This window comes from Columba livia, chromosome 23 (genome assembly GCF_036013475.1).
Source record: "Columba livia isolate bColLiv1 breed racing homer chromosome 23, bColLiv1.pat.W.v2, whole genome shotgun sequence".
In the NCBI taxonomy this organism is placed as follows: domain Eukaryota; kingdom Metazoa; phylum Chordata; class Aves; order Columbiformes; family Columbidae; genus Columba; species Columba livia.
Window position 1 is genome coordinate 5,735,031 of NC_088624.1, and position 21,849 is coordinate 5,756,879.

Here is a 21,849-nt window from a genome sequence, read left to right on the forward strand (position 1 = left end):
CTATTCTGCTTTTAAAGACATATATTAAGAGCACAACTAGTGAGGAAAGATATCAGACGTGCAAGTGAAGTGCCCTTGTGAAACTTTTGGCTTTCAGTCATTCTGAGATATGCTTCGTCAGCCATAATGCCCTTTGCTTGGAGGACATGAGTGTACAGATTTCCATCATTCCACCTGGAAAAAAAATATATGAGACTGTAGTGGCTACCAAGCGACATTTCCACCAAACAAAGAGGCTGAGATGTACATTTAAAAATACCCTTTCTCAACTCCAAGGGATGGTGCCCAAATTAGGAGCCACTGCAGAGTGTCCCAACTTCCCATTCTTTTGTCAGTGGAGAAGGATCATCTTGAGCCCTCACCTGCTTCCACTCCAAAGTAACATGCTTCTTCTTTGGCAGCTTGGGGAGTTTCCACACGGGGAAGGACCACATAGAGACCAGGCTTGAATGCAGCAGAACTTTAATGCATACAAGAGGGAAACAAAGTCACTGCAAGTGAAGGACAGCAGTGCAGGAATCCAAAGAGGAATCCCAAGGTCTGCAGTCCATGGTCATGAAGAAGTTTGTGCATGATGTTCATTTGCCTACCCCACAGAGGGAGAAAAGACAGCTGATCCCCACCAGGCTGGACCTGGGGAACCCTTGTTGCCAAGAGGAACCAGAGGAAACAAAGAAAAAGGTAAAAAAGGTAAAGCCATTCAGCTCTACTGAAAACACAGCCAATATCTCAGTCCTTTGCCCAGCACCATGTTTTGAGTTCCTCAAGGTGTCTCCCTGGGCCTTTCACAGAGTCTTTATCAGCGTAGGTACCTTCTGCCAAAGTAGCGGCTGGAAATGCCAGACAGGTCACAGCAGCCAGAGTTGATGGGCACTCCATCACAGCTGAGGATTCTGCCAACAGCAGCAGAGGTGGAGGAGCCCACAACAGTGTTCTGTGGGAAGGAGCTGAGGATGGGGCCAGGCAGGGTCACCACAACAGGCGAGGGCTCAATGACAACTCTGGAGTCCTGGCACTGTCTCACACAGGACTCATTGCAGCTGTTGGCCAGTGGGGTCGGGCCACAGGGCTGGCAGGGCAGGCACTGGTCATAGCAGGACATGTCTTGAGAGCAGAGGTTCACCTGGGAGAGAGGGCAGGAGAAGGCAGGGCATAAAAGCGGATAAGAAGTAGCCTGGTTACCCTCTCCAAAAGCAGCCAAGGCCACTACTGAGTGGGGAGCTTGAAGACATGCCAGGAGGCACACCACCTTCACTGTCCTACAAGGAGCCTCACAGCACAGGGTGGCTCTCTTAGTGAAAAACCAAAACAGCCCTCTGCAGCCTCCCAGCCTCTCTCCAAGCAGAACTTCTCACCCCTTCCATATCCCACGACAAGGAGTTGCAAACTGAGGAAAGGACATAGCCAATATGAGCAGAGATGTCCGTCAGTGACAGACGTTAAGTTGGAAGACAATCAGAAGGGACTTCATACTTACCTGGTTCCCAGGAGGAAGAAGGCAAGAGAAGTGGATGAGAGAGCACGGACTTGGGCTGCCTTTTATACCTGCCCTTCATTGCCGCAGGACCAGAGGCACGCTTGGCAGAGGTAATAATTTTCGGACAAGCCCATCTTGAATGCAAACATATGGGCTGTGCTTTAGCTTCCAACAGTGCTGCCTTTTCATTTCCAGGCTTGTGCCATGCTCATTCTCCAGTGAAGGCTTTGTCTGATCTATGGGATTAAAGGCCCCTGGATTTCTCAGGCAGGAATGCAGACAGAAGACTCAGTTCAGGTGCTGGATGGGTGTAAGAGAAGGCAAATGATGTCATTCTGGGTCACTCTCTGTTGCTGATATACCAGTCTCAGGAAGAAGCTGCAACCATAATCGACTGCATGCCCAGGGGCTCTCATGCATGAGGATGTGACAAGTCCTCATCTTTCCTTAACTTCTCAGCTCACCCTGATGGTTTTTGTGAGTGTTGTGTTGCTTGAATTTGACACCATCCTGCCTAACACTGCCCCAGGAGTCATCAGCAGAGTCCATGAACTTCTCTTAATGTGATGGTTCAAGGTGTTGCTATGTGTGTTCTTTTCCTGTATGTACTTGCAAGCAGCCAAGTTTGTGAAGATGGACATTTGTGTATAATTGCACACTGGTGTGCATGAGTCTAAGTATGTATGTCCTTGTCTGTCAACCATCACAACAAAACGTGTGGTTCATTGCAGAGACACTCTCTGCTGCTCATTCCATGAGCACCACAGAGCAGCAGGTTCCCAGGACCTGAAGGAACCCGAGTGCAGCTGAGTGATGTTTGCACCAGCCTGCCAGAGATCTGCCCAGGGAAGAGAAATGCAGCCCCTGTCTCCTGAGCCCTCCTTCTCCTGCCCATCCAAAGCTGTCACTTCCCTGCTGTTGATTTCAGCTCACAACAAGGATGATTTCAGTCCAGTTTGAATCCTTGGTTTAATTCAGTGTAACAACACTGGTTTTGTCTCAGCATGGCTGGCAGCCTCCCCTCCCTGCATCTCCAGGCCAGGAAACGCCTGCTCTCCCCAGCACTAGAGAGTTCAAAAGGAGGGGTTTGCTTTGTGGGCAAGGAGGAAGGCTGAGGAATCCTCTTGACCGTGTGCTGGCCATCCCTGAGGGGATCTCCTTCCAATGCACTCTAGAATGTGTCTGAGATGGGATAGAGCCCCATCTCATGCACAAGTCAATGCCAGTGCACAGTTAATTGATCAGGTCCTGTGTCAGACAGGAATTATGGCCTTCAATCAGAGAGATACTAACTGAAGGGAACATGGAGTCTGATGTTGCTGTGCTGTGAGTAGAAAGACAGACTGTGTAGCTTCCACTGGGAAAGCCAAGGAACATGTGGATGCTTTGGATTTCAGAAGGCACTGACCATCACGTCTCGCATTACAGTTTCAGTCTTAGTGCCCAGGAGATGCCCATGGAAGGGAAGGAAAACGAAATTCAAGAAAACATCCCAAAACCCAGCTGTTGACCCTCTTTCTAACAAGGACTGTTCCCAGCAAGCACTTTTTTGAAGCCTCCACTCCTGAGTGTTTGTCAGCTGCAGCTCAGTTGAGGGCTTTCCGCCTTCCCTTCAGTGACCTCAGTGAGATCAATGCCAGGGAGCTCTGCTGGGAGAGCTCAGCCAGGGCTGATTTGCCCTCTCCATGAAGCTGCTTTGAGCTGAGGACAATGGGCCAAACCCATTGCTTTCTCATGAGGTAACAGGCTCTTTGGACACGGAAAGGGCAGGAATATCTGTACCTGGAGCTTACCAAGACCTTTGGCACTTTCTCTCTTACTTCTTTCATGACCAAGTATGAGTTTAATGGGTGCAGTGAGAGGATGATAAGGTGTGGAGAAAATTGCCTGGACTAACAGGCTCAGATGGTTATGACCACAGTGCAGCAGCTCAGCTGCCCAACACTTATTGGTGGGGTGTAGTAGTAGGGATCCAGGAGTAGAACCAATACTGTTTGATGTTTTAACTAATGCCATGAGTCATGGAAAGTGGAGAACTCCCAGAGACTCTGTGCATAACACCCAGCAAGTGGAATGGGCCGTAACGGTTGGACATGGCTCCTGGTCAAAGGACCTGAACAGTCTGAAGAAGTGGGCTGACTATAAACTCATGGATGCCAAAACCAGCAAGAACAAGGTTTTGCATGCGGGGGAGTAACCAGCTGGTTCATGCAGTCATGTAGGCTAGAACTGGCTGCCTGGGAAGCAGATCCACAGAAAAGGATGTGGGGTTTCAAGGGTGACCCATCTGACTATGAGACAGCAATGTGCCTTTGCAGCAAAAGGACCAGCTGCGTCCTGAGCTGTGTTAATGTTTTGCCAGCAGGTGCAAGAAAACAACCCTTTCCCTCTGGCCCATTTGAGATCATATCTGGAGTACTGCTGCCAGGCTGGGGCTCCCTGCTCAGGGAAGGGTATCAACATATGGAAGTGAGTTTAACAAGGCCACTGTACATGTTAGGCAGCTGATGAAAATGACACGCAAGGAGACACTGAGAGAAATGGGTGTCTTAATCTTGGACGAGAGATGTCTAGGAGGAATTTCTTGCCTTCTATAATTGCTTGTTTGGAGGAACACGAGAAGATGCACATCGTCCGTGTAAGTGCCCAGGAGACAGACTTGATGTAATTTCGATACTGAGAGGTGCTAAAGAATGGACTGAATATGACTTGGAGCAACAGAATCTAACGGGATCTCTTCTGAGCAGAGGAGTGATCTAGGTGACCTCAGAAGGTCCCTTCTTCCCTACATACTGACTCTGTATTTCCCCTCCTCCCCTACTCACACTGACACCTGCAGAGCCATGGGCACATGTGTCTCCACACCCCCCCTAGAGGCCACAACACAACTTTCAGGCACTGTGCTGGGATTACACAGAGGCAGCTGAAGGGAGGCTCTCAGTGTCCTCACTGCAAAGCCCAGGAAACCAATGGCTGTTGTTTCCAGCACCTGAGCTCGGAGACAGCTCTGGGAAGCTGGTCCATCTCCTGGGTCAGGGCCCTGCTGTTCCCCAGGCTGCAGTTGGCGCTGTGCGAGCTTCGTTTTGCTGGAGAAAGGGGCGAGTCCATTTCCCAGGAGCGAAAGTTGTGGCCGTGAAGAGCCCCGGAGCCCTGTGAGCCCGGGCGAAAATCCGAGCGGCGCAGGCGCAGTACTCAGCCCTTGGGCGGAGCTCGCGGTGGAGAGAGGAGAGTGGAGGAAGATCGGAGCAGAGAGCCGGGGCTGACAGGGGCAGCGAGGTGCGGGCGGCGGAGCGGCGGGATGCGGCGGTGCCGGGGCGCAGGGCTGGCCGGACTGGCCGCGGTGCTCCTGGGTGCGTGGAGCTGGCGGGGCTGAGTGGGTGACGGGGCTGAGCCTCGGGTGGACCCCGCAGGTCCCTCGAAGTTCTCGTCCCCTCTGGCTTCTTCACAGACTTCTGCCCCCAAACCACCCTCCCTCCGTCCCACATTCCCTCTAAAAAACTCATCCCTCTATTCTTTGTCCATTCCTCCCTGTTTCCTTCCTTGTCTCTGTGTCTTTCCCTATAACTCATGCAGTCATTCTTTCCCCTTGCTACTTTGTGTTTCTCAGTCTTTTATCCAACTTATTTTCTTAAATGATTCCACCCTTCCACCTATCGTCTATGCATTCATGTTTCCACCAAATACTACGGACACTTCCATTACTCGTGTGTGCACATCTTCTGGAAACCCTTCTCATCATCTCTTTTTGTTCCTCACTGCTTTTGTAGTATTTGTTCAAGGAAGCAGCAGGCAGGGCTTTGAGGTTTTGAAGAATTTTGAGGGTGTGAGGATTTTTTTTCTTCTCTTTCTCCCCGGCAGTGGCTTCAGGCAGAGCCCAGGTGCAGCAGGAGCCGTCGGCAGAGACCACCGAGGGCACCGAAATCAGCATCAACTGCTCACACCCCACCATACGGACCGGTGATTACATCTTCTGGTACCGTCTACTCCCGGGTCGAGGTCCCGAACTCCTCTTGTGGGGTACTAAAGGCTCCAGACCTCTGTCGGACCCGCCAGGACGGTTGTCGGTGGCGGCAGACCGCCGGTCCAGCGCCCTGTGGCTCGAACGGCCCCGGCGCGGGGACGCGGCGGTGTATTACTGCGCCGTGGGAGACACGGGGAGAGGAGCCGGGGCTGCGGCCGGACACGAACCGCCGCGGGCGGGGCCGGGCGGGTGTGGCGGGGGCGGGGAGACAGTCCCTGATGAGCCCGCCAGGGGGGGCTGCCGCTCCACCCGCAGGAGCCGCCTCGCCCCCTCTGGCACCGGGGCGATTCCCCCGCCCGAGCAGCAGCGGCACCTGCATCGATATTAACATTACCACCAGCCGCACCCCCACATGGACTCAGACCACTGAGTCTACATGCTGATCCTTCCTTCTGACCCTTCCGAATGACAGAAGTTACCCATCCACAGTTCTCCCTTGCTGAGGGCTGGTTTTGCTTCCCAGGAGGGGCAAAATGCTGTAGTTGACATCTCCACAGAGCCTCCTCATGGCAGAGATGGGCAGTGCCAAGCACACCTGATGGAAAAGACTTTCTTCATTCCCTGCCGTCACCTTTTTACACACATTGATAATGTAACCCTGAGCCCTCTCTTCCCCAGGCTGAACACTGTCAGCCCTCTCAGAATATCCTCATCGGAAAGACGCTCCAGTCCCTGCTGATCACAGTCCAGTATCTTTCTTTTATTGGGGAGCCCAGAAGTGGAGTGAGCACTTCAGAGGTCACCTCAGCAGTATTGAGTGGAGAGGATCAGGTCCTTTGTCCTGCTGGTTGACTCTTCCTACTGCAGCCCAGGCTGCTGTTGGCCTTCCTTGCCATGAGGGTCCATTGCCACAGCAGACACAGGAATTCCCCAGAGCTGCTGAAACTGAGCAGGACACAGCAGTGAGTATTCAGGAGAAGTATCCCAGCTGCTTGTCCAACTCTTACTCTTCCCTCAGCATGCAGCAATGTCCACTGTTGGAAAACAGGACTCTTGTTAGGAGATGTGGCCTCCTGTGTCTTTACCTATTTGCAAAACAAACAAACAAACAAAGCAAGACAAAACAAAAAAACAGAACACTGAGGGGAAGGTAAATGTTGTCCTAGCCCTGCATCTGGGGATCAGTGAAAGTCTCAACATGCAAGCAAGACCAGTCAGTCAGGCACTGGACAAGAGTTTCTGTTCAAATATTTGACCTGTTGCTCTGCTCTTCATGTCTCTCCTCTGGCTCTGAGGGCTCACCAGTGCTTTGCTGGGAGGATTACACCGTGTCTCTGCTGTTCTTTGCCTGACAGAAAATGGCTGCTGGTTGTATTTCTGGGGTGTGTGTTTCTGGGTCTATTTTTCCCCTCTGTGCATGTGTCTCATTATACTCAATCCGTTTTGGAAAGCAAAGAGCTGGACCTGGAGAACATGTTTGGTGGAAGTTGACAAAAGCAGCCATGGTGACAGGCCAATATACTGTGCTTAATGGATTGATGTCACATCAGTAAACCCTTATGGCTGGTGTTTGCAATGAGGTCTTCTGAGGTGACAAAGAAAGCTCAGCTTTTGTGGAAGAGAGAGGGTGAGGGATACATGCAAAGGAGACATGGGCCAAAGGGAAAGAGAAGTAGGCTGTCACAGAGGCACCCCAAAGTCAGTTTTAGGTGGATCACAAGTTCCAAAACAGACTTTATTCTAGCCAGAAAAGTGCAGACAATAAACCTTCCAGAAACAGGGTTTATACTCTTAGTTAGCACTCCGACAACAGAAAATACCGGTTCGGATATCAGTTGAGGACATTACTCGGGTAGAGCAAAATAAGAATAATGAGGATCCACAGCATGCATGCACACACTCAAAAGAAACAAAACCAGAGCCCCCTGACTCCAGGGTACCCACTAGAAATATTCGCTTGCCTGGGTTAGGCAAGGACTCATTCAAGGATATATCCAGTAAATAATTACTCACCCAAATGAGGAGGTGAGGCATTCTCAATCCCAGGAAGTTTCCTTAGATGGTGTCACGGAGGCAGCCCAAGGTTAGTTTAAGGGGCAACAGGGTCCAAAACAACTTTTATTAAATCAGTGAGAAACAGGGTTTTAGCACTCCAAGAGTGACTTAAATAAAGGTTCAGATATCAGTTGATGAAAATTATTAAGGGGCAGCAACTGATACAACAGGAGGTCAACAGAGTGCATGCACATGGCCTCACCCAAAACAATGCCGGAGCCATCCCTGAGTCCTGGAAGAGTCCACACTTGCCTGAACATGGTGTGGAATTATTTTAAAGAGATACAAGTACTTGTGTTGAGTACGGAAAGTGTACACCCACAATTCTGCGAGGGTAAATTTATAATACACTCGCAGTCCTGCGAGGAGAAATACATGTGCAAATGTGCACGGAATATTACACGTGCTTATGTGGGAGCATGGGAGGAAAATACACTCGTGATTGTGTGAGGAAATAATTTATACATGTGCTTGTATTCAGCACGGAAAGCTACACATGCAAATGTGCACTGAAAGTAGATACACTGGCAGTCCTGCGAAGGTTTATTTTACACGTGCTTGTATTAAGCACGGAAAGCACACATGCAAATGAGCATGGAAAGTTACACATACTTATGTGGAAGCACTGGTGGAAAATACACGTGCGATTATGCGAGGATTTATTTTACACGTGCTCATATTGAGCATGGAAAGTACCTGTGCATATGTGCACGGAAAGTATAAATATACTCGCAATCCTGCAAGGAGAAATTTTACTCACACAGGCAGCAGCAAGGCAAGCAGAGTCTCCATCCCAGGGGGAGCTCTCGCCGGCAGCATCTCGTTCTGCTCCAAGAGTCCCGCGACAATGGGCAGAGTCTCATCAAGAGTCACGTTTTTTGTTGGCTGATCAGATCTGACTGTAGACATTCCAGAAGATTCTCTGCACTCCCACCCTGGCTGTGGGGTGCCCCTGAAGCTTCCAAACATCCCCCACACTGGCCGCCAGCGCCCAGCGCCTCAGCACTCCCTTCTCCTAACGGCCCTGGCGAGTGTGCTCTGGGGCCAAACAAAAGAAGCTGTCAGCCTCAAGTAGCAGAGAGAGGGAGAGATGTGCCTACTCCTTCCATGATGAAGAAGCGAGCAGGAGAGACGGGGTTTGCATCCTGCCACAGATGGTGTCCCAGTCTAAGGAGAGGCCTCCAGTTCACAGAGCCAATGCTCTGAGAAGGCCACTCCAAACGAGGCCTTTGACAGGAACCCTGTTTTGTAGTCTGGTCAGATCTGGCTGTGGGCATTACAACATGGTCCAGTGCACTCTGGGCACCTCCTCTGCTAACGACCCTGTCAATTGACTTAGGGTCCTGTTAAGGACCCTGTCAATAAACAGAGATTCACACCCCTCCTGCCCCTTCAGCTGGTGGAGGTGAAGTCACCCTGCCCCAGGTACCTCAGTACCACCCTATGTGTGTACATGGGGACAGGTACAGTGGGGCACAAAAGGTGCTAAAAGGGAGACAAGGAGGAAGACCAGAGCTCTGCAGCCTCTAATTGATGGGCCATTGGGCTACTGCAGGTGTAGCTTTGTAGTGGGACAAGCTGAGCTTTGTAAGTGACAGGAAGTGACAAGAAGAACAGGAGGATTCCCATGTTTGAGATGGGTCCTATGGGACCAGACAACACTTCTTAAGGCATGTGTAGGGGAAGGGTCAAAGATGGGGGGAAAGAGGAGACTGGGGAGGATCAAGGGGAGGCAAAAGAGAGGGGGAAGAATAAAAGGTTGTACACGCACCTAAGCAGGAGTTGCTCAGTGCAATTGTTGAGGTGCTCCCTGTGCCTGACCACTACAGTCCCCCCTGTCTTGTTATTAAATCCTTTCTTAAGCAAGAAAGGGAAAGGCTGTGTCAAACTGGAGATCCTCTACATCTCTAGGAACATCCTTTGACATCATGAGGTCCAGCACATCATCTGTGAGGACATGAGGTGAGGACTCCACTGTGAGCAGACCAGGAACAGCCCCTTCCCATGATGAGGTTTCCTCAGTTACCAGAGCATCTCATTTTGTAACTGTTTAGAATGCTGAGTAAGCCACACATGTTCTTGCTGGAGGAGGGAGAAACCCAGAATGAGAATTTCAGCACAGGAAGAACAGATCGCTTCTCTTCCCCACTTGTACATTTGCTCCCCCACCAGAGTGGTTTCCGGCAGCTCTGGTATCTTGGGGCTGGGAGGTGCTTTTGTCAGTCTCTCACTCAACAAACAAGCAGGCTGTTCTCAGCATGCACCTTGGGTATCTGGTCCTCACTGCCTTCCTGGGGCAACTGCTGGGTAAGTCTTTGCTTTCTATAAATTCATCCTTCTTCTTCTTCTCCCAAGGAAACTCCCACCAACCTTTTCAGGACCATGCAGAAAACTACTCATGATTAAAGGGAAAACACAAGGTAATGTCACCTCACATTTGAGGATTTGCACCAGTTTTCTAAAGATCCTCTTAGTGTTGGGAGAGAGGGAGAGGGAGAGGGAGAGATACCTCTGATCTCTTCTTTCCCTATTCTCTCCTGCTTGATCAATCTCTCTGCCTTTGCCTTCTGACCAACCTACTGTCACCATAGGAGGTCACAGCTGTCTCTGCACTTCCACTTTTCTCACTTTCCAACACAAATGGTGTCCTGTTCTGCTTCCAGCTGGTACATGTCTGACATGGCCTCCACTTTTCTCCTGTTTGTCAGCACTGCCAGAGCTCCCTCTTTCCAATATTCAGCTCAGCTGTGTGTTGACTCAGGAGCCCTCACAAATGACAGTGTTTGAGAATAAGGATGAATCTTTTTGTCATACCTCTGCACGTTTCTCAATCTGCTGGAGGGGTGCTGGTTCCAGCACATGAAGGTCAGGCATGACAGGCTGTTCCCTGGTCCTCTGGGCAGTAGGAGCAGGAGCAGAGAGGAGGAACAAGGACACAGCACAGGTTTCCTCAGATTCCAGCACTGAGTTCCTGCCCAGAACTACTCTCCACTGTCCCCAGGCATCAGGATTTTGCTGCACGATGAGGGATGAGAAGCCTTCCCCTGGAGGGCATTGTATTCATTCCTGGTTTGCTTTCCAGAGCCTTTCCCTGCAAAATTCCTGACCTTCACTTTCTTCCAGGCACCATGGGGCAGGTCACTGTCACCCAGCAAGAAGGACAAGTCACAGTGAAGCAGAAAGACACCTTCCAAACAACCTGCACATACCAGACACCCAACTTTTATGGCTTGCTCTGGTACCAGCAGAGGAAAGGCCAAGCTCCCCAGCTGGTCTCATATCACGCAGGACCTGGCCTCAAGCGCAGTGACCGTCTCAGCACAACTCTGAACACCACGGGGAAATACAGCGTCCTGCAGGTGGAGGAAGTCGAGGTGTCTGACAGTGCCTTGTACCTCTGTGCTGTGCAAGACACCCTGGTGCAGGGAGCTTCCTTGGCTGTGCAAGAACCCCGGGGAGGGAGGGGATGTGTCTGTGCAAGGCTGAGCTTGTGGGAAGGGGCCCTGAGCTGTGCCCTGGCACTGCTGCTTCCCCTGTGTCCCCAGGGATCTGCAGGGGAAGATCCTGTGATGTCATGTTTTCTGTCCATTCCAGGCACCATTTATGGAGACATGATCTTCAATATTCCCATACCACACTAAGTCAAGGCAATATCTTCCTCTTGCCAATGCATGGGAAGCTCCACTTTTTGACAAAGTGCAAGCAGCACACACAATAGTCATTGCATTGGCATATTAGTCCTTTGTTCATCTTAACCACTAGCAATAGCCACATGCACATCTGTCCTCCCTGGCAGTAGTAGGGTTTGTCTTGTCTTGAGGAAACACCTTATTACTATTTCCATTGTTCATGGCAGGTGTTTTTAAGAGGTGTTGGACCTCTTCTTTCTCCTATTGATATGCCAATAAACCACGCTACATACAGACAAAGGAAAGTGCAAGTGAGGTAGGTCCCCGCATGGGCCATCCATGGGCCATCGATCGCCTGTTCTCCCTGGGGAGGCAGCAAAAGCCTCAGCCTCATTTCAGCAGGTGTCTGGTCTCTGCCACTGGAACAGTCGGTTGCGGGAAGTTTTTCTCCCCATTTACTGTACCCTGGTGAGGCTGCACCTGGAGTAATGTGTCCATTATTGGGTTCCCCAGTTTAAGAAGGACAAGGAATTGCTGGAGAGACTTCAGCAGAGGGACACAAAGATAGTGAGGGGTCTGTAGCATCTTTTTATGAGGAAAGACTGTAAGAGCTGTGTCTGTTCATTCTGCAGAAAAGAAGACTGAGGGGGGATCTTATTTATGCTTATAAATATCTCAGGGTGGTGTCAAGAGGATTGTCCAGACACTTTTCAGTCGTGCCCAATGATAGCATGAGGGGCAGTAGGTACAGACTGCAACACAGGAGGTTCCATCTAAACATGAGGAGAAACTTCTTTACTTTGAGGGTGACAGAGCCCTGGACCAGGCTGCCCAGAGAGATGGTCGAGTTTCCTTCTCTGAAGACTTTCAGAATTTCCCTGGATGCAATCTTGTGTGATCTCTTTTAGGTGAAACTGCTTAAGTGTGCGGTTTGGACTAGATGATCTCCAGAAATACCTTCCAGCTGTAGCCATTCTGTGATTCAGCAAATCTATGTGCCTGGCAAAATTATGGAGAAGGTTATTCTGGGACTTACTGAAGAACATCTGAATGACAATGCAGTCATTTGTCACAGCCAGCATGGGTTCCTGGGTGGAAAGTCCTGCTTGACTGGCTTACTTTGTTTCTACAAGGTTACCCACTTAGTTGGCCAAGGGAAGCCTGTTAATGTGATCTTTTTGGGTTACAGTAAAGCCTTTGATACTGTCTCTCACAGTATCCTCCTGTACAAAGTGTCCAACATAATCACACAGTGCAGTGGGTGAGCAATTGGATGATGGGCCGGGCTCAAAAGTTCTAGTAAATGCAGTTATGCTGGGCTGGTGACCAGTCACTCGTGGAGTTCTGCAGGGATCCATCTTAGGGCCAGTCCTCTTTCATATCTTTAGAAATGACTTTGATTCAGGACTTGAGGGATTTCTTAGTAAGTTTGCTGATGACACAAAGTCAGGCGGAGCTGTCGACACTCTTGAGGGCATAGAGGCCCTGCAGAGGTATCCGGATGAATCGGAGAACTGGACAGTCACCAACCACATGAAGTTCCACAAGAGCAAGTGCCGGATTTTGCACTTGGGACACCACAACCCTGGCTGTACGTACAGACTGAGGGACAAGATGCTGGAGAGCAGCTCTGCTGAGAAGGGTTCTCAGGGTTCTGGTTGACAGCAAATTGAACATGAGCCAACAGTGTCCCTGGAGCCAAGAAGGACCCATGTCCTGGGTACATCCAGCACAGCATGGCCAGTCAGGCACGGAGGGCATTGTCCAGCTCTGCTCTGTGCTGGGGCGGGCTCACCTGAGGCAGTGGGGACAGTTCTGGACACCACAGGATAAATAGGTTATGAAGCTACTGGAGAGTGTCCAGAAGAGGGCTACAAAGTTGATGATGGGTTTGGAGGGGAAGCTGCATAAGAAGGGGCTAAAGTCACTTGGTTTGTTCATCCTGGAGAAGAGGAGACTGAGGGGAGAATTCATGGTGGTCTACAGCTTCCTCACAAGGGGAAGACGAGGGACAGAGGCTGAGTTCTTCTCTCTGGTGACCAACGACTGGACCCATGCGAATGGCAGGAAGATGTGCCAGAGGAGGTTTAGGTTGCGTATTAGGAAAAGATTCTTCCCCCAGATCATTTTTGTTGGATCAGGGCTCAGCTGCCCCAGGCTACAGCTGGCGCTGTGCGGGCTTTTTCTTGCTGGAGGAGGGGCAGAGTCCTTTACCCAGAAGCCAATCTTACGGGCGTGCCCAGAGCCCTGTGAGCCCGGGCGAGACCCCGAGCGTCGCTGTGCAGGACTCAGCCCCGGGGCGGAGCTGGTGGCAGAGGGGAGAGGGAGAGGGAGAGGGAGAGGGAGAGGGAGAGGGAGAGGGAGAGGGAGAGGACGCGGCGCAGCTGGAGCAGAGAGCCGGGGCTGGCGGGGGCAGCGAGGCGCGGACGGCGGAGCGGCGGGATGTGGCGGTGCCGGGGCGCAGGGCTGGCGGGACTGGCCGCGGTGCTCCTGGGTGAGCAGGGCTGGCGGCGCTGGGTGGGAGCCGAGTCTCAGCCTGGAGAGTTCCCAGGGGACCTCAGCACTAACACTTCCGTCTCCTTCATCGTGTCCTTCCTTTCCCCCTCCCTACATCCCTGACATCTTTTACGATCCTTTCCCACCCCTCCATGTCCCCTCTTCCTATTCTCCTTGTCTACTCTTCCTGTCTTCATCCATTGACCCACTCATCTTTGGACCCCTTTCTCCATGCATCTACTATCTCTAACCCCACTTCATACTCTCTGAAATTCCTCTCTCATCTCTCCCTCTTCTTTCTTTACATCTGTAGGCATGTTTACTTTCCTGCACTGCACCATACATCGTGTTATTCCTCTGTCAATTCAGCAATTATTCTTCTGAATTCAGCCCTCGATATTTCACTGCATTGCACCAAAATCTCCCATCGCCTTCCTCTGTCACCATTCACCCATCTCTGCACCTGACTTTTTTTGTCTCTCGATGCATCATTTTCAGATTTCATGCCAGCATTCTGCCCTTCCTCAACAAACCCATACCAGTATAAACTGCCAACCATGTCAATGAGTACATTTTCCCCAGTTGTTCCCGTCTCTCTCTTGCTGACACTGTTCCTAACGATTTCTCAGGGGCAAGTGCCATCAGACCTGGGTGATCTTCGGTGATCTTTGGTCTTTCCTTCTCCTTTCTCTGCAGTGGCCAGAGGCAGAGGCCAGGTGCAGCAAGACCTGTCGGCAGAGACCACCGAGGGCACCGGCATCAGCATCAACTGCTCACACCCCAACATACAGTCAAGCGAGGTCATCGTCTGGTACCGTCAGCTCCCAGGCCGAGGCCCCGCATTCCTCACACTCGGTCACAAAGGAATGAAAGCGCTGTCGGACCCGCCGGGTTGGCTGTCGGTGGCGGCAGACCGCCGGTCCAGCGCCCTGTGGCTCGAACGGCCCCAGCGCGGGGACGCGGCGGTGTATTACTGCGCCGTGGGAGACACGGGGAGAGGAGCCGGGGCTGCGGCCGGACACGAACCGCCGCGGGCGGGGCCGGGCGGGTGTGGCGGGGGCGGGGAGACAGTCCCAGCCGGGCCCGCCAGGGGGCGCTGCCGCTCTGTCCGCCGGGGCCACCTCGCCGCACAAAAATCACAGAATGGTCGGAGTTGGAAGGGACCTTTGGAGATCATCTAGTCCAACCCACCTGCTAAAGCAGGTTCACCAGAGCAGATCACACAGGAATGCATCCAGGTGGGTCTTGAATGGCTCTGGAGAAGGAGACTCCACAACCTCTCTGGGCAGTCTGTTCCTGGGCTCTGTCACCATCAAAGTAAAGAAGTTTCTCCTCATATTCAGATGGAATCTCCTGTGCTTCAGCCTGTGCTCGTTGCCCCTCATCCTATCTCTGGGCACCTCTGAAAAGAGCCTGGTCTCATCCTCTTGACATGCATGCATGAGATAATCATAAACACTGATGAGATTCCCTCTCAACCTTCTCCTCTCCAGGCTGAATAGACACAGCTCCCTCAGTTTCTCTTCATAAGAAAGGTGCTCTAGGCCCCTAATCATCTTCATAGATGGACTTTCTGGACTTCCTCCAGTAATTCCTTATCCCTCTTCAAATGGGGAGCCCTGAACTGGAAGCAGTAGTGCAGATTCAACCTCACCGTGGCAGAGTAGAGGGGGACGACAACCTCCCTTGACCTGCTGGCCACACTCTTTATGTACCCCAGGATACCGTTGGCTTTCTTAGCCTCAAGGGCACATTGTTGACTCATGGTCAACCTGTTGTAATTTAGAACTCCCAAGTCCTTCTCTGCACAGCTGCTTTCCAGCAGGTCCACCTCTAAGCTGTACTGGTACCTGGGGTTATTCCTTCCCAGGGGCAGGACCCTACACTTACCCATGTTAAACTTCATCAGTTGTCTGACTAGCACCAGCATCAGAAATGCCAGGGTGTCACAGCTGCCCCCATGCCCCATAGGCCTGGGAGTCGTCCACAGACAAGTCTCCAGACTCTTGTACTGGGCAAAAACATTCTCCTATCTCTCATCCCCCTCCCACTCCTACCAGGATACAGACAGAAAGACCCCATGACAGCGGGGAGGAATTGTGACCGGAGCGGTGCCAGTGTCCTGTGGTGCCCAGGAAGGAGTGATTGCAGCTGCTGCCCCGCTGGCTCATGGTGAGGAGCAGCAAGTTTCTACTCTGCACAGGGAGGCAGGCAACAGTGATCCTTCTGCCCATGGGCAGCCACACAACCCTTGCTCCCGCTGCACCGACCGGCCACTGCTCCCATGGAACAGAAGGGGTCTGTTCTCCGGCTTTTTCCTTTCCCCACCAGCACAGCCAAGAGATCCCTGAGCAGGTGTTTTCCGCTGGTCTGTAAACAGAAGGACCCCTATGCTACGATGCTAATGCATAATTTGACTTAGAAAACAACAACCAGAAGGGGGTTCACATTTTGTTACTTTGTTGGAGCTTGGGTATGTAGTTTAAAACTGTGTCCTCCAGATACAAGCTTTCAGGGAGATTTCAAAATGTTCCTGCTAGTGTTCCAAAGTCACTGAATGCATGCAGTTCAGGAGTTCAAGCTCCACACAAACCAGGAACAGGGGATGTCAAGGTCACGGGCACCTTCAAGCACTCCCAACTGTGGCTGAGTGTTGAGACCATGAGCTTGTGTGACAGAATTCAGCAGCTCTGTAGCTGCGGCCCAGGAGACAGGGTAAAAGCTTGGAATAGTCACACTGACCACAGCCCTAAGGGATGCCAGGTTCCTACTTGAAGAGTAGACAGAAAGAGATTGTTAAGCTACCCTAAGGGGCTGGATGTCTGAGGTGAGAGCTGGCACTGAAGCAGGGACTGGTCAGTGAACTTCTAGGGGTGAGCCCTGTGCCTGACCACTACAATCCCCCCCTGCCTTCTTATTAAATCCTTTTTAAGCAAGAAAGAGAAAGGCTGTGTCAGCCTGGAGACCCTCTACATCTCTGGGAACCTTTCTTTAAGTTATGAGTAGGTCCAGCACATCCCTGAGTTGAGGACTCCACTGGGAGCAGACCAGGAGCAGCCCCTTCCCATGATGGGGCCCCCAGAGGGCACAGGGCATCTCATTTTTGAAATGTCCAGAATGCTGAGGGAGCCACAGGTGTTGCTGCTGGAGGACGGAGAAACCCAGAAGGAGCATTTCAGGCACAGGAACAACACATCACTTCCCTTCCCCACTTGTACATTTGCTCCACCACCAGAGTGGTTTCCCATAGCTCTGGTATCTCAGGGCTGGGAGGTGCTTATCTACTCTCACTCAGTAAACAAGCAGATTGGTCTTGGCATGCACCTGGGGTATCTCGTCCTCACTGCCTTCCTGGGACAACTGCTGGGTAAGTCCTGGTTTTCTATAAATGCATCATTCTTATTCTTTTCCCAAAGAAACCCCCATGAACCTTATCAAGGTCATGCAGACAACTACTCACGAATAAAAGCAAACTGCTGGGAAATATCACCTCATATTTCTGTTTGTTCACTGGTTCTCTCTATTACTGTTGGAAATGAGAAGGGAAAGATACCTCAGATCCTTTCTCTGCCTTTTCTCTGCCCTTTAACCGATCTCTCTCTGCCTCTCTCTGCTGACCTACATGCTGTCCCCACAGGCGATCTCACATCTCTCTGCACTCCCACATTTCTCCCTTTACCATCTCAATTATTAACAGCGATCCTGTCAAAATCATTACATGGAATTTAAAGCTCTCATCCAATTGACATTAACAGGGTGTCCCATTCTACCTCTGGGCTGGTACATGTCTGTCATGACCTCCAGTTTGCTCCTAGTTGTTGACACAGACAGGGCTCCCTCTTTCCAACATTCAACTCAGCTGTGTGTTGACTCAGGGAGCCAGGAACATATGAGATGACAGGGAAGCAGGATGAATCTTTTTGTCATACCTCTGCAGGCCCCTCAACCTCCTGAAGGGCTGCAGGCCCCAGCACATGAAGGTCAGGTATGACAGGCTGTTCCCTGGTCCTCTGGGCAGTAGGAGCAGGAGCAGGGACACAGCACAGCTCTCCTCAGAGTCCAGCTCTAATCTCCTGGTCAGAACTACTCTCCACCTTGCTGTCCCCAAGCATCACGATTCTCCTGCAGGGCAAGGGACAAGGAGATTTCTCCTGGAGAGTTTTGCATTAATTCCTAGTTTGCTTTCCAAAGCCCTTCCCTGCAGAGCTGCTGACCTTCCCTTTCTTCCAGGCACCATGGGGCAGGTCACTGTCACCCAGCAAGAAGAACAAGTCACAGTGAAGCAGAAAGACACCTTCCAAACAACCTGCACATACCAGACCTCGTACTTCAAAGGCTTACTCTGGTACCAGCAGAGGAAAGGCCAGGCTCCCCAGCTGGTCTCATATCACGCAGGACCTGGCCTCAAGCGCAGTGACCGTCTCAGCGCAACTCTGAACACCACGGGGAAATACAGCGTCCTGCAGGTGGAGGAAGTCGAGGTGTCTGACAGTGCCTTGTACCTCTGTGCTGTGCAAGACACCCTGGTGCAGGGAGCTTCCTTGGCTGTGCAAGAACCCTGGGGAGGGAGGGGATGTGTCTGTGCAAGGCTGAGCTTGTGGGAAGGGGCCCTGAGCTGTGTCCTGGCAGCGCTGCTTCCCCTGTGCCCCCAGGGATCTGCAGGGGAAGATCCTGTGGTGTAACATTTTCTGTCCATTCCAGACACCATTTATGCACACCTGGTATTCAGTATTCTCTTACTATACTAAGTCAAGGCAGTATCTTCTTCTTGCCAATGCATGGGAAGCTCCACTGTTTGACAAAGTGCAAGCAGCACACAAGCCATTGCATTGACATGTTAGTGATTTGTTCATCTTGACCACTATCAATAGCCGCAGGCACATCCGTTCCCTGCAGCAGTATCTATTTTTGTCTTATCTCAAAATGGAGACAACTTGAACCTGATTGCATTATGTTCTTTCCCTCTTGAACTTCAGCCATGACAGTTGGTTATGAGGTGCTTTACCTCTTCCTTCTGATCTCTCTTACTATGACAATAAACCAAAACAAACACAAAGAAAAGCTCCTCCCTGGCAGCTCCCAGCTTGGGGCATCCATGGATCTTCATTCCCTTGTTCTCGCTGGGGAGGCAGCAAAAAGCTCAGCCACATATCAGCAAATGTCTCATCTCTGCCACTGGAAAATGGCCCCAAGGTGTCTCTGGGGATATTAGAAATTCTCATGGGAGCTCGTCAGTTCCTTCTGCTCATGTTGTATTATGAACTGGCACTTCTGGTTGCAAGTGTCCCGTATCTGCTGGATCAGGAATGATGAGCACTGGTCTCTTTCCCTAATGGGATTTTCTGTCCTTTTTTTTTTGGGGGGCCTAGAGGTGGCTCCTCAAGAGAAACATCTCCATGAACAGCAGCGGTTGCAGAAACTCCCAGTGCAGGACCATGCACTGTCCCAGATTCTGCTGGCTCAGGGGGACACATGCAGGACAGCCTCGGCTCTGCAGACAGTCCCTCTCCAAGCTTCACATAGTCACATGTGTGACCTCTGAATGCCTGTACCAGCCTGGGCCCCACAACCTGTCCCCTGGGCAAACACAAAGCCTACCCCAGCACAACAGCACAGCCCAGAGAAAGGCTGCATTGCCATTGACCAGAAGGAGTAAATGTCACACCAGCTTTGAAAAGTGTCAAGATTATCCAAAGCAGCTGTTAAATTGTGTGCCCTTGATGTGTAACCATCCTCAGTTCCCTTGGGAGCTGCACACCCCAGTCACCAGGAAGGAAACACCAGGCAGCTAGTGACCTGAACCCATAGCAGGAGCCCCTGAATTTCTAAATTTCAGGTGCAGCTGAGTAGGCTAGACCAAGAAAGCAAGAGCAGGAGGCAGGAGTGAGGATGACCCAGACCCCAGACTCCAGCCCAGGTCAGGCAGTGCCCACACTAGCAGGGTGCAAGAGTGCAGGTGCCCATGGGTGACTATTACTCTCTCTATCTCTGCTGCAGGACCAAAACAGATGGGCACAAGCAAACCAGGACATGGATGGGGTGTATCAAAGACAACTTTCTGATTCAGACATTCCGTGAATGGACATGGGGAGAGGCTCTGTTGGACCTGCTACTCACAAATGAGGAAGAACTATTGGATGACGTAGAGTTCAAGGGTAGCCTTGCCTGCAGTGACCAGGAGACTGTGGAGCTCAAGATCTACAGAGGATTGACCAAGTCAAACACGACTACTACTTCTCCCACTCCAGGGGAGCACGTCTCAGTCTCATCAGGGCCCTGCCTGCTTGGCAGGGTGCCATGAGAAACTGTCCCAGAGCTCAGAGGATCCCAGCAGAGCTGGCTGCCCTTCAAGGACAGCCCCATCCGAGCACAAAGATGGTCCTCTGCTATGTGCAGGAAAAAGCACAACTGGAGGGGAAAGCTGCAAGGGGGGTGAAAGGAACCAAACAAAGAATCTTTGAGCCTATTAGCCGAATAAGGAAGGATCAGCCAATTAGGGCTCATTGCTTAGTGCAGAAAGGGACCTGGTGACAAATGGTAGGAAAAAGGCTGATGTCTTCACTGCCTTATTCTCCTCAATTTTTTCTCATATGGCATCTCCTCAGGCCTATCACGCCCCTGAACCTCCCACAGATGCTCTGGGAATAAAGCAGTACCCACAGTAGAAGAAGGAACAGAGAAACTCTTACTACCAATTGTACATGCCCATGTTCAAGGGCTCACTTTCAGAGCCATCCAAGTGTGTTCAAGGAGCTGACTGGGTTCAGTCCCTGAAAGGCAGATGGAGCAAATACACTCAGAAATCTCATCTATACTCATTAAGGGCCAGAAGGGAACTGGGAGCAGCTCACATGGGATTTCTGAGGGTAAATCATGCCTCACCACCCTCAATACTTTCTATGAGGTGGTGACTGGTGCTATATGGAAGGGGAGGGGCACCAGCTGTGGCGTACCTTGACTTTCGCAAGACTTTTGACAGAACTTCCTGGGTGCACATGCACGCACACCTATAAGCACACAGAGATCTGAACACTCAGAGGCAAAACCACACTGAACGTCTGTTATTTGGAGCTCAGATCCAACTTGCAGGCAGTGCAGTTGAGGGCTTTCCCCCTTCCCTTCTGTGACCTCAGTGAGATCAGTGCCAGGGAGCTCTGCTGGGAGAGCTCAGCCAGGGCTGATTCTCCTCTTCATGAAGCTTCTTCTGAGCTGATGCCCTAGTGCATCTGATGGTGGCCAATCTCACTGCTTTCTCATGAGGTAACAGGCTCTGTGGACACAGGAAGGAGAGTGGATGTGTGTATCTAGAGCACAACAAGACCTTTGGCAGCTTCTCTATTGTCATTACAAAAGATGAGATGAATGGGTTCAGTGAAAGGAGAATAAGTAGGGTAAAAAATTGCCTGGACTACCAGGCTCAGAGAGGTGTGACCACAGCGCAAACCCAGCTGGCTGACACACATCAGAGAGGTCTAATATTAGGGATCAGTAGTAACACCAATACTGTTTGAGGTTTTCATGAATGCCATGAGTGACAGGAAGTCTGTGGATAACAACCAGCAAGGGGAATGGGAAGTAACTGTGAGACATGGCTTTTGTTCAAAGAACCTGGACAGGCTGAAGAAATGGGGTGACTGGAGCCTCATGAATGCCAAAAAGAGAAAGGGCAAGGTTTTGCATATGACAGAGAGATCAGTCCCTGCAGTCATGCGGGCTGGGGCTGGCTGACAGGAAACAGATCAAGAGAAAATGAGGTGGGGTTTTAGGACACACTTAGCTGAACATAAGACAGCAGTGTGCCCTTACAGTAATTAGGACCAACTGTATCCCAAGCTGCATTATTCAAATTGTTGACAGCATGTGCTGGAAAATGATCCTGCCCCTCTGTCCCATTACAGGTCACATCTGGGGTACTGCATCCAGGTTGGTGGTCTGTGGTTCAAGAGGAGTGTTGACATCCTGAAGGGATTTCAACAAAGTCCACCGTATATATTAGGGGTCATGAGAAGCTGAGAGAATTGGATCTGTTCACCTTAGTGATGTCTCAGGGGAGAATTTCCTGTTTTCCACAAGGACTTGTTCAGAGGAAAACAAGAAGATGGACCTAGTCCACAGAACTGTCCAGGAAGCAGGGGAAATGTCCAGTAAAGGGATCTGTTATAGATGACCTCTGCAGGTCACTTCTCACATACATTCTGAATCTGGGTCCCACCTCCCTGCCCTCCCTGACG

The 21,849-nt window shown here is 51.1% G+C and overlaps 1 protein-coding gene and 1 gene segment (V, D, J or C); one reads left to right on the forward strand and one right to left on the reverse strand.

Moving 5' to 3' along the window:
- Positions 1 to 445: 445 nt before the first annotated feature.
- LOC135576218 (feather keratin Cos2-3-like) lies at positions 446 to 1,571 on the reverse strand. Its single transcript, XM_065039964.1, has 3 exons — positions 1,478 to 1,571; positions 1,356 to 1,387; positions 446 to 1,123 (listed from the first exon to the last, which is right to left on the reverse strand). Exons 1-3 carry the CDS (start codon positions 1,554 to 1,556, stop codon positions 800 to 802), a joined length of 435 nt encoding a protein of 144 aa, XP_064896036.1. The 5' UTR covers positions 1,557 to 1,571; the 3' UTR covers positions 446 to 799.
- Positions 1,572 to 4,571: 3,000 nt separating this feature from the next.
- Positions 4,572 to 7,353, forward strand: LOC135576219 (T cell receptor alpha variable 4-like). The segment is given in 2 exon segments: positions 4,572 to 4,827; positions 5,336 to 7,353. Coding segments are annotated over 2 exon segments (543 nt in total).
- The last annotated feature ends 14,496 nt before the right edge of the window (positions 7,354 to 21,849 follow it).